Source organism: Apteryx mantelli, chromosome 1 (genome assembly GCF_036417845.1).
Source record: "Apteryx mantelli isolate bAptMan1 chromosome 1, bAptMan1.hap1, whole genome shotgun sequence".
In the NCBI taxonomy this organism is placed as follows: Eukaryota; Metazoa; Chordata; class Aves; order Apterygiformes; family Apterygidae; genus Apteryx; species Apteryx mantelli.
This window is the reverse complement of record NC_089978.1, coordinates 1,050,796-1,067,137: the sequence shown is the minus strand read 5'-3', so window position 1 is coordinate 1,067,137 and position 16,342 is coordinate 1,050,796. Positions and strand designations below refer to the sequence as shown.

General features: G+C 49.7%; 3 protein-coding genes across 3 annotated transcripts; all 3 read left to right on the top strand.

Moving 5' to 3' along the window:
- The first annotated feature begins 3,515 nt into the window (after positions 1-3,515).
- Positions 3,516-4,463, top strand: LOC136991065 (olfactory receptor 52R1-like). Its single transcript, XM_067289552.1, has one exon. The coding sequence runs from the start codon at positions 3,516-3,518 to the stop codon at positions 4,461-4,463; it is 948 nt and encodes a 315-aa protein (XP_067145653.1).
- A 3,155-nt stretch (positions 4,464-7,618) lies between these two features.
- Positions 7,619-8,581, top strand: LOC136991009 (olfactory receptor 51Q1-like). The gene has a single exon (XM_067289486.1). The coding sequence runs from the start codon at positions 7,619-7,621 to the stop codon at positions 8,579-8,581; it is 963 nt and encodes a 320-aa protein (XP_067145587.1).
- Positions 8,582-15,129: 6,548 nt separating this feature from the next.
- Positions 15,130-16,098, top strand: LOC136991008 (olfactory receptor 51Q1-like). Its single transcript, XM_067289485.1, has one exon. It carries the CDS (start codon positions 15,130-15,132, stop codon positions 16,096-16,098), a length of 969 nt encoding a protein of 322 aa, XP_067145586.1.
- The last annotated feature ends 244 nt before the right edge of the window (positions 16,099-16,342 follow it).

Here is a 16,342-nt window from a genome sequence, read left to right as displayed (position 1 = left end):
GATGGGCTTTGCAATCATTCAGGCATTAGCCCTAGCATGCTGAATAGCACCCTTCACTCATTATTTCCCTGATAGTTTTTTAAAAGAAAATCTCTCTAAGTCCCCAGATGGGTAGGACTGAACAGAATGGTGCAGGGAGCAAAGACAGAAAGCTGGAAAAGGCTTAGCTGCCTACCTCTTTGGACAGTCACTACCCACAGCTGCCCAGGGACAGGCAGGTGCTGACTTCCCCTTTCACAGGAGAGATTGAAACTTCTGCCCATCAGACTGGCCCAACGTTGCCTCATTGGCTTTGTCCAGCTTTTCCAGCTGCCAGCTTTCCTCCTGGCTCTCTTCCACACTACATGCTTGGTGTACACGCCTTGTGCAGTGCACTTCAATATGATAAGCAGTAGTTCCTCATGTTTGCCTTAATGTGCTTTCAGTGTTTCCATGTGCTTCTGTGTGTGCCTTTTTTGTGAACTCTTTTGGGCCAGGGACTCTCCCCTGCCGTGGTTTGTGTCGATGCCCTGCTCTAACACCAAAAGTAGCTGCAGTCCAGGCTTTGCCCCCAGAAGGGGCAACCAAATGTTGCTGAGCATTACCCATAGCACATACTCAGGTCTGATGTGGGCTCACTTGCACGTTAGCTTGAAAGGGGCAGTTATCCATGTTGGATAACTTCTGTCCAGGTGGACACTGCAAAGAAAGCTCTGCAGGGATGGGAGATGGTAAAAGAGACCTTAGGCTGTGCAGGAATGAGATGAAAATGATCTCCAAGGTCCTGCTGTTGTGCACTGGTGGCCTGGGCGAGGAAAGGGTTTGGCTGCGGTGTGTGTCTCTAAGCACACTGAAGGGACCACTGGGACTCACATCTGCCTCCTGCTTCACGGCCCTTCAGGGACTCCTTGGCACACTTGTTAACTACCTCCGGCTCCCTGCTCTTAGGCAGACGATCCCTCCTCCTGCCGCTCCCTACCTCCATCTCCAGCAGAGGAGCCTCCTTCCTCACAGGAGCAGGGCACAGGTGAGAGCTTCGGGGCCAGGCTGCCCTCCTGTGTTGGCGGGTGGCTCAGGCTGTGCTATGGACTGGGCTGGAGAAAGGAGCCCTCTTGTAGTCTGCTTTTGCTGCTTTTCTTTGTCTCTCCTTGCCATGCAGAATACAAACTCCTGTGAGCTTGGTGGGTTGCTCACGATGCTCCCAGGGAGAAAGGATTGAGCCCTAAAGAGGAAGAAGAGTGCTGCTTGGGGGGATGCAAACATGCAAATAGCCTAGCCTGTAGTATTTTAGCCCTGTGAACACCTTGGCAGTGGAGGCAGAGCAAGTGCAACTGTCCTGCTTTGTAGCCGTGTCCCTCTGCCCTCAGCCCTGAGCTCTGGCATCCCTGTGGCCATCAGCAGCCTTTCTTTAGAGTGTGTAATGCTTTTTCAGCAGCAGCCGTGGGAAGAGGAGTAGTGCAGCTGCCCTGGCCTGCCCTGGCAGAGCTCTGGGATCAGCCGAGCGCAGTGGGAAGGCAAGGAAGGGTCCAAGGGTTGCAACTCCACCTCCCAAAGGCTCCACTGGAGATGTTGTCTCTCTGTCCAAGTGCTTAGCCTGGGCTGTAGTATTTGAGCCCTGCTCCTTCCAGGGGCACATCCCTGCCTCTCCCACCTGTGAAGCAGGCTGACAGAGGCAGCTGCAGCTGGAGCAGTGCCCCAAGGCAGGAGCTGCAGGAGGAAAGCAAGCAAGCGACCGCCTCAACAGAGCTGCTGTTTCCCGTCATCCCAGGATCAGGGGCTTGCAGAATCAAAGGGTCGTATATGGGGGAGGGACCTCTGGAGGTCTCTGCTCCAGCACTCCACCCCACGTACTGTCCCTTGCAGGAGGCTGCTCAGCAGTGTATGCAGCTGAGCTTTGAATGTCTTCCAAAATGGAGATGCAGCAGCGTGTCTGGGCTGCTCTCCCAGGGTTTGAGCACCTGCAGAAAGGGGCAAAAGCTTTTCCTTAGAACTACTGGGAATTTCCCCCACTCCAGCTTGGGCTGTCACCTCTCGCCCTGTCCCTGGGCCCCTCTGAGGAGACTCCAGCTCCGCCTTCCCTCACAGCTCCCAGCAAGGAGATGCCAGTGGCGATGAGACCCCCTCCTCTCCCGCTGCCCACACCCAGCTCTCGGCCTCTCTCGCGTCCCGGCCTCCAGCCAGGACCCACGTGGGGCTGCAATGGGCTGGCTGCAGCCTGGCACTGGCGCACCCAGCCTGGGTGCAGTGCCCACACGTGGCCCCACCAGTGCCGAGCAGGGCAGCAATCGTGGCACTGGCCCCACTCGCAGCACTCCTGCCAGCACAGCCCTGGCGGCAGTTGGCCGCTCTGCTGTCAGCGCTCACGCCTCGTTCATGGGCATCACGTTACCTGCCAGGACCCCAGCTCCTTCCCTGCCAAGCTGCTTCCTACACAGTCTCTCCCAGCCTGCTTTCTTGCGCAGCATTATTCCATCCCCAGCACAGGAATCGGCATGTGCCTTTGTTAACTCCTTGCAGTCCTGCCAGCCCGTGGCTCAGCATGTCGAGGTCCTTGTGAGTAGCAGCCCTGCCATCCCTGTGAGTCACTGCCCGGATTTGTTCTCAGCTGTGAACTTGCTCAGATCGCACCTCATCCCTGCATTTGGTGAGTGAAAAAGACCTTAGAAAGTGCTGACACACTGTTGACCCCTGAGGGGTGCCACCACTAGCCTGGCTGCCACTTCCACTTTGTACTGCTCCTCACAACCTGTTGATCCCGGTGGTGCGCACAGTTTTCCACCAGCCTGATCATCCCTGTATGCAGCCCATAGCTCAGCAAGGTGTCTACGAGGCTACTAGGGCAAACTGAGTCAAAGGCCTTGCTAAAGTCAAAGCGACCAGCATGCACTGCTCTCGCCTTCTCCATGCAGAGAGTCACCTCATCACAGGAGGCAGTCAGGCTGGTCAGGCACGAGGTGCCCTCGGTACATTCATGCTGGCTGTTCCCAGCCCCCTTCCTGTGCTTCCCGTGGCCAGACGGGGCTTCCCAGAAGATTTGTGCCATCCCCTTCCCAGGCACTAACGAGAGTCTGGCCGTGTGTGTCACCGAGTGGCACGCACCAGCCACGTGCAAGCCCACCTGTCTCTCGGAAGGGAGACCCCTCTTTGCAGCACAAACGTGGGCAGGTGCCAGCCTTTCACGCTGGGAGGCAAGAGAGGCTTTATAGCAGTGGGGCCATGGTCACCACCAGCAAACACAGGGTGGAGGGAGAGGCACAGTTCTGACAGCAGCGCTGATTTTCCCAGTACCGATGTCCGCATGAATTAAACGTATTCTGGCCCCTTACAAGCCATGGCCATTTCAAAAGGAAAGCAAATCCATTTCCATGGCCTCTGCTTTGCCAGCCAAGTATGTGGGCCCTACGGGAGTCACAGCCTCAGCAGGAACTCTGCTGCTCTGCTGCCAGCTGACAAATGCCCATGCTTTTACAGGTTCTTGGATGTTTGCTTCCAGCAGGACAACTTGCCCACCTCTGCTAGGAGACAACAAGCATTCCATGTCGTCTCTGAACTCTACCACCCTCTACCACCCTCCTGCTTTCCTCCTGGTTGGCATCCCTGGGCTGGAGAAGGAGCAGTTCTGGATTGCCTTCCCCTTCGGCATGATGTATGCCATTGCTGTGCTGGGGAACATCACCCTTCTCATCTTTATAAAGACAGAGCCAAGTCTGCACGAGCCCATGTACTTCTTCCTGGCCATGCTGTCCTTCACCGACCTGGTCCTCTCCACATCTTCTGTACCCAAAATGCTCAGCGTCTTCTGGCTGGGCTCCAGGGAGATCGGCTTTGTCTCCTGCCTTACTCAGTTGTTCTTCATCCACACCTTCTCGTCACTGGAGTCAGGCGTGCTCATGGCCATGGCCTTGGATCGCTATGTTGCCATATGTTACCCACTCCGGCACTCCACCATCCTCTCCGTGCCCGTGGTGGTGACCCTTGGGAGCCTGGTGCTGGTGCGCGGGGTTGTCCTGGTGAGTCCCTTCTGCTTCCTGCTCCACAGGTTGTCCTTCTGCCAGCAGAACGTCATCTCCCACTCCTACTGCGAGCACATGGCCGTGGTGAAGCTGGCCTGTGGGGACACCAGAGTCAATGTCATTTACGGCCTCTTTGTGGCTTTTTTGGTGGTGGGGTTTGATGTGATCCTCATATTTGTGTCCTACATCACCATCCTGCAGGTAGTCATGAGGCTGCCATCCACAGAGGCAAGGCTCAAGGCCTTCAGCACTTGTGCATCCCATATCTGTATCATGTTGGCATTTTACATCCCTGGCTTATTCACGTTCCTCACCCACCGGTTTGGGCACAGCATCCCTCACCATGTCCATATAATGGTGGCCAATCTCTACCTGCTGGTGCCCCCCACCTTGAACCCCATCATTTATGGGGTGAGAACCAAACAGATCCGGGACAGAGTGGTCCTCCTCTTCCAGCACAAGGCAACCTGACTCACCTCTGTCTCACGGCTTGCCTACTGAGAGCAGGCGGCTCTCACTGTGGTACCTGAGTGCTGGTGTGTTGCACCTCACGGCATGGGAAAGTCCTTCTAGGACCTTCCTAAAGCTGTCCTTCACTGCCCCCGTCCTCACTGTGTGGGGCTAGGGGTGAAGTGCCCCTGCACGTGCGTGTGTGTGTGTTACTTCCTATGTGCAGACCCTCTGATTCTTCCCTCACACGCTGGTATTTGGGGAGGGGGCACTGACATTGCACAGTTCTTGAAAATATATATCTATAACACCACATCTCCAGCAGCTACTGATGTCCCATGAGCACCTTCGGCTCTTTCTTTTGGTGCATTGGGACAGACGTCCTTACACCTCTGTGCTTCCCTCCTGCTGTGCTGTTGTGGGGGTGCTGGGCTGCCCAAGGAGAGCACCAGTTCCTGAGCGGTGCCCTGTGGGACCTGCTCAGCTCTGCTGCTCCCCCAGAAGCGCTACGGAGGGAGTTACACATCTCGCACCTGCCCAGGGAGGTGGCAGGATCGCGCTGGCCCTGTGGCCTGGGGACCACAGCTCACACAGCAGTAGCAGCGCTTCCCCTCTGCTCACTAGCTAAAGCCATGCAAGCTCCCAGCCTGACTCCCACAAAGCCAGACCATCAGGGCACATCACTCGTTCCGACCTGGCTCTGCCCACCTTGAAGGTAGAGGAGGCCTCACCATGTCCTGTACAGTCCTGTGAGCTGCCACATGGTCCGTGGCCCAGCTCTGCAAATCAAATATGCTGCAGGCTGCTGGCTGCAGCCTCAGGAGGGAGCAGGCTGACTGCCACAGCTTGCCTGTTGTTTCTGACCTGACTTTGCCGTTCCCCAGGGCCAGCATACGAATGCTAGGCTGCCCATGGGGCTTTCTTAGAAGGCTTATAGCAGCCCTGTGCTGGCAGAGCTGTGCGTGAGGCTGGCTGTGACTCTCTGCTCTGTTTCAGAAGGGGCTTGCCTGGCAGCATTGGAGGAAGGCCTGGAGCGCAAGGTGAAAGCATCACGGCTAGAGAGACGAGCTCTTCCTACCGCACCTTCATGCTAGCTCCTGCAGCTGTATCTCTCGGCTCTCTCCTGGCCACAGCGGCTGTGTGAGCAAGCTCTGTGGTGGGGCTTCTCCCCACCTTCCACGCTGCTGCTAATTCCTGCCCTCAGCTGTGTTGTTCTCATCTGCAGAGAGGTGGAGATCTTATCTCAGGTAACTGCCTGCTCTGCATGAGGGTAACTGAGGCTGCGGGGTGTTGCCAACTGCAACCTGCAGTGTGTCCTCCTGTCTTCTTAGAGGGGGGTGCTGATCTTGGAGACAGATTTCCAATCCTGGGGAAAGCTCCTCTGCTTACAGGGAAGTCACCCTATTGGTCAGCCAGGGATCCTGGAAGTGTGCTCCTGTCACAGACAATATGAAGTCTGCATTTCTAGGCTCAAACTTTCCATTTTTACTCTCCAAGCACTGATCTTTTTTCTTTTTTTTTTTTTCCTGCTACTGCTGCTGCTGCATCTGCAGGTTGGGTGTCTCCTCGTTTCTGCATAGCTCTTCTGCACCATAATGTCTTGTAGTCAGTAAAATAAGTTGTCTGAGGTATTGGAGCCCTGGTCCAAGGCAGTAAGAGCACAGACTCCCATCGATGTGAGAGCACAGCAGCATGACCCCACTTTCCCGTCTGGTTTTGCTGCATTGAGTCATTTTATCTAGTCACAGGGTGCTTCCAAGCCAGCTGTGTTTGTTAGTCTTTACGGTGTTTTGGAGGCAGGTACGCAAACGACTGCTGGTGAGCTACCTGCTCTGTCAGAGCTGCAGCCTCAGAGGCTCACCCTGTAGTTGCCTACAAGCCACGATCGACCAAAATCAGGGCTCTGCTTCACGTGTGGTTCCTGGGTGTCGGGAGCTAAGCTCAAGAGAGCTGAAAAGCAGGGGGACATCAGCCAGTGGGGCATGTTTGGCTCCATTTGTTCTCTGGCAGACAAGGCAGGTAACGTGTGGAGTCGGCAAGGGACTGCTGTAGCTGTAACCGTGATGGGCTGAGGACATGGAGGAGCAGAGGTTCATAACATCTCTTTTGTCCCCCAATCCTGGAAGAAGCAAGCTGTGCTTCTGGGTGCACAATGCCTTCTGCAGGTCTCCTAGAGACACCAGGGCACTGGAGCTGGGGAGCAGAGGCAGAATAAGGCTTGGCAGAGCCCAGGGCAGAGCTGTAAATAAGGAGCCACAGCACGGAGAAGGCTTCCAGTGCAGAGCATCGACTCCTGCATAAGCACTCACATCGGGCAGCCAGCAGTGCCCTTCCCACTGCAAGGGCAGCTTGCAGCCCAGGATTGCCACCAGCTGTAGGCATGGACATTGACCTATAGAGGTGTGTGGCCAGAGAGACTGCTGGAGGGGGTGACATCTCACAGGCCAAAGAAGCCCTCTTCTCACAGCCTGCTTTCAAGGCACAGAAGGAAAACAACCCTCCCGCAATCCCTCTCTCTGAGGACCTTATCCAGCCTCTGGGCAGGCGGCACAGACATGCCTGTCCTCTGCCTGGCTCTGGAGCAAGCACCAGACGATGCAGGAGGGATCAGCTGTGCTTGTAGGAAGCTCTGCAGGAGCTTCCCCTTCAGAGTAGACACCTCTGGCATCTGACCTAGCGTGCAGAAGGGAACTTTTCTCACCCAGTTAGACCTAATGCCCAGAGCATACAGCCTTTGTCCAAATACTTCAAGAAAGAAATCTAAGAGAGAAGCTCTTTCAGTCACTGAAAGGAAGGGTTTGGGAAAATAAACAGTGATATGACATAGGTACACTTTGCACATCTCTCCTAGTTAGTGTGCTTAGAACTAATTTCATGAGTAGCGCCCTCTTTCTGAAAACCAGGTTATTATCCTGCAGCTAGTTTTATGCAGACAAGAGGAAGAACTCCACAATAAGCTACTTTATATGCATCTTCTAGCTGTGACCTTTCAGGTAACCTAAAACTCATCAGCTGCGCTGTCCAGCACCTGAAGATTGCAGTGTCTGGTCCACGTCTCTCTTTGACCTTTGTGCTCTTTCCCCTTCGGTTTCAGATACATGTTTGCTCTGTCCTCTTAAGACCTGCTACTTTGATTTCTTTGATTTTTCTCTTTCACTGCAGACCACCTCCAGCACATGATGCCTCTCAAGAACTCCACCTCTCCTCCATCCACGTTTATCCTCACGGGCATCTCTGGGCTGGAAACGGTCAGCATCTGGCTCTCTCTTGCCTTCACTTTCATTTACGTTGTGTCACTGCTGGGGAACTGCACAATCCTGTATGTCACCAGGACTGATCCAAGCCTCCACAAGCCCATGTACCAATTCCTCTCCATGCTGGCCACCACTGATTTGGGGTTGTCTCTCTCTACGATGCCAACCGTGATGGGCATTTCCTGGTTTAATGCCAGAGAGATTGGTTTCAGTGCTTGTTTTGCTCAATTTTTTTTTATTCATGTCTTCTCCTTCTTGGAGTCCTCAGTGCTTCTGGCCATGGCCTTCGATCGCTATGTGGCCATCTGCTACCCACTGAGATACTCCTCCATCCTCACCAGTGCCAGGATAGCCAAGATTGGGCTGGCTGCCCTGTGTAGATGTGTCTTACCAAGTATCCCCCCAATTCTGGTACTAAGAAATTTACCATTCTGTGGATCCCATGTGCTGTCCCACTCCTACTGCCTGCATCAAGATGTGATGAAGCTGGTATGTGTGGATGTCAAATTCAATTACTTCTATGGCCTTGCCTTAGCCATTTTCATCCTGACAGTAGACCCGCTGCTCATCTTTGTGTCATATATACTGATTGCTAAGGCAGTCATGAGCATTTCATCCACAAGTGAGCGTCTCAAGGTTTTAAACAACTGCTTGTCCCACATCCTGGCAGTCCTAGTACTGTACATCCCCATGGTTGGCGTGTCCATGGTTCACCGTTTTGGCAAACACGTTTCCCCTCTCGTTCACATCCTCATGGCCAACATCTACCTGCTGGTCCCCCCGGTGCTGAACCCCATCATCTACAGCGTTAAAACTAAGCAGATCCGCAGGGGTGTCCTCAGGGTGCTCACACCAAGGCAGCTTTGCATGATGAATGGATTGTGAGAGACCTGCAGGGACAGGTCACAGCTGTGGGAAGAGTCCTGGTGTGAAGGCCCAGAGACCTGGGCCAAGTCCACTTCTTAAATGCACATATCTTCCTACTGCACATCCTCCAGGCAAAAATGCTGCCGTTTCCTATCTTGGTGACACCCTGTGACACATTAAGGGCTCTGCTGGATGATGGCAAGTCTCAGGATAGCTGTCTCATGGCTGTTTGAATAGCCTCAAAGGCCAGACAGTGATCAGAGGAGCAATGACAAGGTGGCAAAAACAACCAACCTCATCCCTCGGCATCAGTTAGTCCTAAGACCATCAGGGGTGAATGAGTAAGCCATGGCCCCTGCTTTGAAACCCCCTAGAGCAGCTCAGCAGAAGAAACCCTCTCCTGAATGCTGTCCAAATTCTGGTGGTCTATTGGATATAAATGGCTATAGGATTTCTGTGGAGCACGGGTGGAGGGGGAATTTGGGGATTCAAGAAGAGAATTCTCGGCTTGCACAGGACTTCTTATGGGATGTTTACGGGAAGGGCCAAGGGCAGGGAAAGGGGCTTATCGAGGTGGACTGGGGAGCAGCAAGCACAGGAGAATGGAGAGCTGTGTTAGCAGAGCCCACTCAGTGCACTGGTCTGGCCAAGCTCGGCACCTGATCACCATTCAGTCCGCCCAGATCAGAAACATAAATAGGTGGGCATACTTTACAGTGGTAATGTTCAACCATTGAATAAAGTTAGTGGAAACATTAGGAAAATGCTGTATTCTGTAACCCCTGAGCTTTTTAGAACTTGACTGAATGACTTTTTGGAAGATGCTTTGGAGAAAAACAAGCTACTGGGGTTCAATACACTACAAATTAGTTGTCAGTGAGAGTGTGGAGAAGAAAACGTGCATGGGCTGGTACCAGCCATGCTCCAACTGTTAAAGAATATTGGACTGAAGCTGTCTAGAGTTGATCACTTAGCATAACTTGCTTAGCATTAGTAGCTAAATTTGCTGAAGCCTTAGGCCGCAAGCTGTGAACTTTCGTTCTGATCTGACTTTAAACTTCTGCCTCAGCGGGAACCTAGGGTTGCACCCTGTTATGATGGCCGGGGAGCTTAATTTTCCATAACACAATGGGATGGCCAGGAGCACGGCCACATTGCCAGCCAGAACCACAGCAAAGGTGGAGCTTCAAAGGTGGAGGGGATGGATATCCAGAAGTGGGCATCTTCCAGCCCCAGGTACCAGTTACAAAAAACACTCCTGCCATGGAGCTGGTGCTCATGTTTGTACTAGTCTGAGCCAACATCGTGTGCTTACCTTGTCCTACACACATTCAGGAGTTCAGGTTTTCCTGCAGCATGCAAAGCAAAGAAACTTGTAATTATTTCTCTGATAGAGAGATTCTTGTCTTTGCAATGCATTTAGTAGCAATCTCTATTTCACCCAGGTTATATGTATGACAATTGAAAACAAATTTCTATTTAATCTTTTGTACTTCTGTATAAACCCTGACACTCCATCCACCCACTTACCCACCCACCCGTCATCCTTTCTCAGTTTTAGTCATACCTACTACCATTACATTCAATTCATTACATGAGAGCTTTTGTATTTCTGTCCTTGCACTTGTGGCATACTTTGTACACATGTGTGTATATATACATATATATATATATATATATACACCTGTGTATATATAGTTTAGTAGATTTCAACAGTAGCGTATTATCTTGTTAAGAGTCATTTGGACATTGTGTGTGAATAGCCTATTTGGATTTTAGAATGATTAAAAATCTTCTCTGTGGTTTTCCTTATGCAGGTTGCCAGCTGTCTGCATTTTCACTTAAGTGCAGCAAAAAGCATAAGGCGTACAGGGTCTTTGTGTATGTAGATATATTGTCCTTTCTAATCCACCAGGTGTGAATGACAGCTTTAGTCCCTTCCATGAACAGTGAAGCAAACAGTGCTGAGTGTCCAACCTCTTTTATGTAGGAAACTGCTATTGTACACTATGTGCAACCAAATTGTACACTATTGTACAACTGCTATTGTCTCTGTTCCCCCTAAGAGGACAACTAATCGCGTCAGATTGTGAATCTTCTTGTTGCTCATGGAGACCAATCCTCCTCCTTTTAAATGAAAATAGGACAATACACACCAAATGGTGAGTGGGTTGCAGCTAGAAAATGAGGATAATTGAAGGGAAAAGACCTGCAAAGGTGGTTTCTGTAAGTGCTCTTCCCAGTGCTGGCTCTCTCTCCTGGCCTTTGCTTTCCAGGAAATGTGGCCTGCTTCATAGCCTTGTCAGGCAAATTGAGCTCTGACAAATCTGTACCAAAAATGTCTGTTTTAGCTAAGTTTTTCTTTCCGTCCTGGCTTTCTGCTCCACCACCTCTCACCAAGATTTTCTTTGTCGTGGAGGATGCTCTGCTAATTAGGTCGTATTCCTACCAGAGGGAAAAAAAGGGAAACTGGTAGGAGAGAAAGTAAATGAGAGGAAAAAAAGAAGAAAATCAGTGGAAATGGTTAAAATAAATCACCAAGTTTCAAATCCCTGATGGTGATTAATATTTAGCTAGTGTTGATGCACATACAGAAGTCACCAAAAAATTATTCCATTTCCCGCCCACCCCAAACAAAGTATTTTATTTGAAATGGAGGTATTTTGCAGAAACACACTGATTTTAAAGAAGGTTGTTTCCACAACATATTAGGCAGTTCAATGTCTGATATGAGTCAAAAAAAAACCCAAACAGCTGTTGAGAAATAGCAGCAGAGGAGCAGAGGACAGAGTGGAGAACAGGATTACTCCGCTATGTGGGCCCATTTGTGGCAGCCTGCTCAGGGCTATATGCGGTCCGAGTCTTTCATCTGAAAAAAGTCCATAGCGGAGCGGAGCTGTTAAGTGGGGTTATAGGGATGGCATCTGCAGTGTTCGATAGTCATGGTGATGCAGACACGGAGGCCACTGTTGCCCAAGGTCTGGCTCCACTTGCTGGCACTCGATTCACTCTTGCCTCTCCTGTTGCTGGCACCTAGACCTTGCAGTGCTCACACCTGGGGCAGAGGGTGAAATCATACAGAAAGACAGTTAAGAAAGGATTTAATAAGAAGATAGGACAGGCTGTAGTGGTCTGGTGCAGGCCAGCACCTCCCCCCATATATCCATAATACTCACCTTAGCTTTGTTTTCCCTTTCTTATCCATTACAAAGTCCAGACTGACTCTCTTCAAAGCTATGCTTGCTTAACAGCCCATCAAACGGTGGCTGACGAGTTTTAGTCTTCATTATTGTCTCCATTATTGCTTATTTATCAGGTTTGTGTCTCCATTGTTTTGTTTATCACTTTCTCTATTACTGTTCCCTTTGAACTGAGAAGGTCCTTGCTCTGATAACTTTAATGAAGCAGATGCTCTCTCATTCCACATACCCTTACAGGAACCAGGAAGATTTTGGGGAGAGGCAACAAAGATAATCAAAGGCCTAGAATAATTTCCATGCAAGGAAGAATTGAGTGAGTTAGGACTCTTCATCTGGAGGAGAGATGACTGACAGGGTAGGGAAGCGGTCTGTAAAATGCCATGACTTTAACAGGATATTTAGGAGTAATTGTTCTCTGTCTCTTTTAATACAAGAACTAAGAAGCATTAAATAAAATAGCAGGTGGCAAATTTAAAACCAATTGCAGGAGGTGTTTTTCGCTCAACAGGATTAAGGTTTGGAACATTTTGTCAGAGCAAGTTGCAGACGCCAAAAGTCTGCAGGGGCTTAACTGAGCAATAAGACAAATCCACAGGAAAGAAATCCATTAAGGAATATTCAACACAAATTACTGCTCTTAGTTCAGGAAGTGCCCAAGCCTCAAATCGATAGAAGCTAACAGAGAAATTATTCCCTGGTGCCTGCAGTGTTCTTATTCTTTCCCTGAACACTTGTCTCCTGCCACTGTCAGTGACACAGCATTGGCCAGACCCTTCAGGTTCCCTCCAACAAGAGTAGAGTTTCCTCACACACCGTTTACCTCCCCAGGGAGCAAACAGACCATTCTGCAACCAAAGCAACCTCCCATCGCAGACTGAGGACAGCAAAAAAGTGACCTAGAGCTTAGAGGGGTCCAGCCCCATGGAGAACTGCTGAGAGTGTGATGAGGAGGCAAGACACTGGGTTGGGAGAACCCACCAAGTTTAAAAGGTGGGAGTCCTTTGCTGCCATCGTACCCTCCAGAATTGGTGTGAAACAGCCTCTTAGCTGCTGCATCTTCCCACCTTATGGGGGGACATCTGAAGAGCAGAATGATGCAGACGCCCCTTGATTTGAAAATCTGTTTCCATAACCAAAACTTCAACAAAGAGAGCTTGACGCAGCAGGAAGTAAACTTAACACAGCAGGCAGCAAACAGGAGGCACATTGCACAGCTGTGTGCAGACACCATCTCACACACACACACACACACACACACACACACACACACACACAGCAGGTGTGCAGGTGATCAGAACAGATACATACATCAGTCTCATCCAGTGACAAGACATGAATGAATTTCATATGTCACGGACATCCAAGAGCAGGTGGGACTTGTCACTGCTCTGCCAACCCCAGACTTCAGCTCTCACACGCCAGTAGCAGCAGGTCCCAAACTCCTCTGCATGGCATCACCCAGCATACAACAGCAATCCTTTCCTGCTCCAATCCAGGCAAAGCCAGGGCTCAGGAGACTTATTTAGACCCAACGGTACCTTGTGTTGCAGGAATACAACACAGAGAAGGTTTCTCAGATGCGTGTCTATATGGCTCCTTGCACAGCGGGGACTTGATCCCCAAAACTCATGAACATTACTGTGTGGCACAGGCTACCAGCAATTTGGATAGGAGTGAATGCAGATTTGATGCTGATTTCCTGTCATTTTTTGTCTGTTCCCCTGAGTCCCTTCATTCAAGCTGCCTGTGGGGTTTCACAGAGACCTTATAAGCAGCTGTGTGTAGCATGGGTCTGACTCAGGCTTTCTCACTGCAGTCAAAACAGAGCCTCTACAGCAGAATTTGGTAAGTTTCTGAAATGCAGAAGAGCAGGGACATCACAGTGAGGTTTCATACCTGTTCAGATGACACTTACAGAGCCTGATGTTGATGCTAACAGGTTTAGCTATACGGTGCTCAAGGGCAAAATAAGGAAAAGGTGTTTAATCCCTTTTCTCTGTTCTAATTAATATCTTAATTCAAGTTTGTTTTTTCCCCAGTTACAGGAGAGTTAGAAAATATTAGATCTAGAAAGGACTGTTGTGGTGATTTGTTCTGATGTCTTGCATCGCACTTCCAGAAGAGTTTCATATCTAACTTACTCATCAAGCCCATAATATGGCCTTCAGGCAAAATACACATCTCAGAAGAATTTCTATTCTTAGTTTTACAGTTCAAAAAATGAAGATTTTTTTGTCAGTGTTCTCTCCTTTTTTTCAGATTTTGCAGACTAGTAGTGTCTTATTTCAGTCCAATTTCTTTGTACCTTCAGTTTCCCGTCACTGGGTCACGCTGTGCTTGTGGGGTCTGTTGAAAGGCCATCTCTGTCCAGCACACGGAGGCAGGTGGACAATTTTCACATCAATTTGGCTTTTCTTTTGTCCATCAAATAGTCTAAACTAAATAAATCCTTCAGTAAGAGACTTTTTTCCCCCTGAGTACAAGAAAAGAACTCTCTCCTTTGATGCAACTCTGAAAGGTTTGATCTTACTTCCTGTTCAATGTCAGTGCTCTTCTTGAAGTTCTTGGAACTTCAGTTCTCAGCGAGATCTCTCATTCATAGCAGTGACTCTGTTGTTATGCAGCTCTTCAAGGGTTTCCCATTCAGAAGAGATTAAGCAGCAAGCCTTGCCTCTCCAGTGCCCTGTCTGACATGCAAGCATCAGCTGCCTTATCCTGGCTCTTCCCACCGCATTGATAGGGGAGTCTGCACTGCCATGAGCTTTATTCCTGCAGTTCTCTGTCTCTGAAAGTTCTCCAGTGTTGATTCTTAAGGTGAAATCTGCACTGCTTTTATACTTTAAATTTTCATTAAGCATTATTAATTTCTTTTTTATTGGATGAACAATTACAGGTTTTGTCAGCTAACCAGTTATATTTACCAGTTAGAGTCTGAGTACTGTAATACAGTTACTAAGAAGAAATCTGGATCACAGGGATTTAGAAAGCCTAATTCAGTGTGAAATGAACATATATGATTTAATCATGGTTCATGACTCCAAATCACTAGTATATATTAAAAAAAAAACAACATTATTTTGGGGAACTTCTAATATATTGAGGTAGGTGATAAATTTCCAAATTCCTTGATGCTTTGGTCTAAGCCTGTCCCTCATTACTGGATATTTTACCCCATAGTCATCAATGAAGAGGGAAAAATAATCATCAGCACATTAATTAACAACTGCTATGAACCCAGGTGATTTATAAAGGGCATAGCATTTGCCTATACAAATATGCATATGTGTGTTTTCTGGTTTGCGAGCAGTACCCTTCTTTTTCCAGGTTTTTCTTTCTATTTTAAATATAGATGCTACCCCGTCCATCATGTGGTCTTCCAGCAGCTCCAACTCTTCCTGTTATTCATTCATGCTGACGGGCATCCCGGGGCTGGAGGCTGCCCATGTCTGGCTCTCCATCCCTTTCACTTGCATTTACGTTGTGGCACTGGCGGGGAACTGCACAATCCTCTTTGTCATCTGGACTGAGCCGAGCCTCCACGAGCCCATGTACCAATTCCTCTCCATGCTGGCCATCACGGATCTGGGCTTGTCTCTGTCTACAATGCCAACTGTGATGGGTATTTTCTGGGCCAACCACAGGGAAATCAGTTTCGATGGCTGTTTTACTCAGTTCTACTTTGTTCATTCATTCTCTTTCATGGAGTCTTCGGTGCTTCTGGCCATGGCCTTTGATCGCTATGTGGCCATCTGCTACCCACTGAGATACTCCTCCATCCTCACCAGCACCAGGATAGCCAAGATCGGGCTGGCTGTCGTGTGCCGATGTCTCTTAGCGGTGCTGCCATCCTTCTTCCTGCTGAAAAGGTTGCCCTTCTGCCAGTCCTGTGTGCTCTCCCACTCCTACTGCCTGCACCAGGACATGATCAAGCTGGTATGTGCAGACATCACTTTCAATAGCATGTACGCACTCGCTATAGTGGTCCTCATAGTTGTGTTAGACCCCCTGCTCATCTTTGTGTCATATATACTGATTGCTAAGGCAGTCATGAGCATTGCATCCACAAGTGAGCGTCTCAAGGCTTTAAACAACTGCTTGTCCCACATCCTGGCAGTCCTAGTACTGTACATCCCCATGGTTGGCGTGTCCATGGTTCACCGTTTTGGCAAACACGTTTCCCCTCTCGTTCACATCCTCATGGCCAACATCTACCTGCTGGTCCCCCCCGTGCTGAACCCCATCATCTACAGCATTAAAACAAAGCAGATCCGCAGGGGTGTCTTCAGGGTGCTCACACCAAGGAGGATCTCCTTCCCGTGGCACGATGGGACCTGAGAGATCTCCTTGACAGAGGTCACTGCTCTGGGAAACACCCACTTCATAGAATGATCCAGGTGTCGCTTCAGCATTTGGAAAGTGCATTTGCTTCACCTCACTCAGGGCACCCACTCAGTGCAGTTATTAACTGTTATTCATAGCCATCCGTTAAGAATCATTCATCAGAAATCCCAGTGCATGAAGCAAGTGGAGCCTGCGACCGAGTCGCTGCAGCCTCTGCTTGTGAGGAGCACTGTTCATC

Bases quoted from the DNA above. Each gene is read 5' to 3' on its own strand.
- LOC136991065 (XM_067289552.1), top strand. From the start codon at position 3,516: ATGTCGTCTCTGAACTCTACCACCCTCTACCACCCTCCTGCTTTCCTC.
- LOC136991008 (XM_067289485.1), top strand. From the start codon at position 15,130: ATGTGGTCTTCCAGCAGCTCCAACTCTTCCTGTTATTCATTCATGCTG.
- LOC136991009 (XM_067289486.1), top strand. From the start codon at position 7,619: ATGATGCCTCTCAAGAACTCCACCTCTCCTCCATCCACGTTTATCCTC.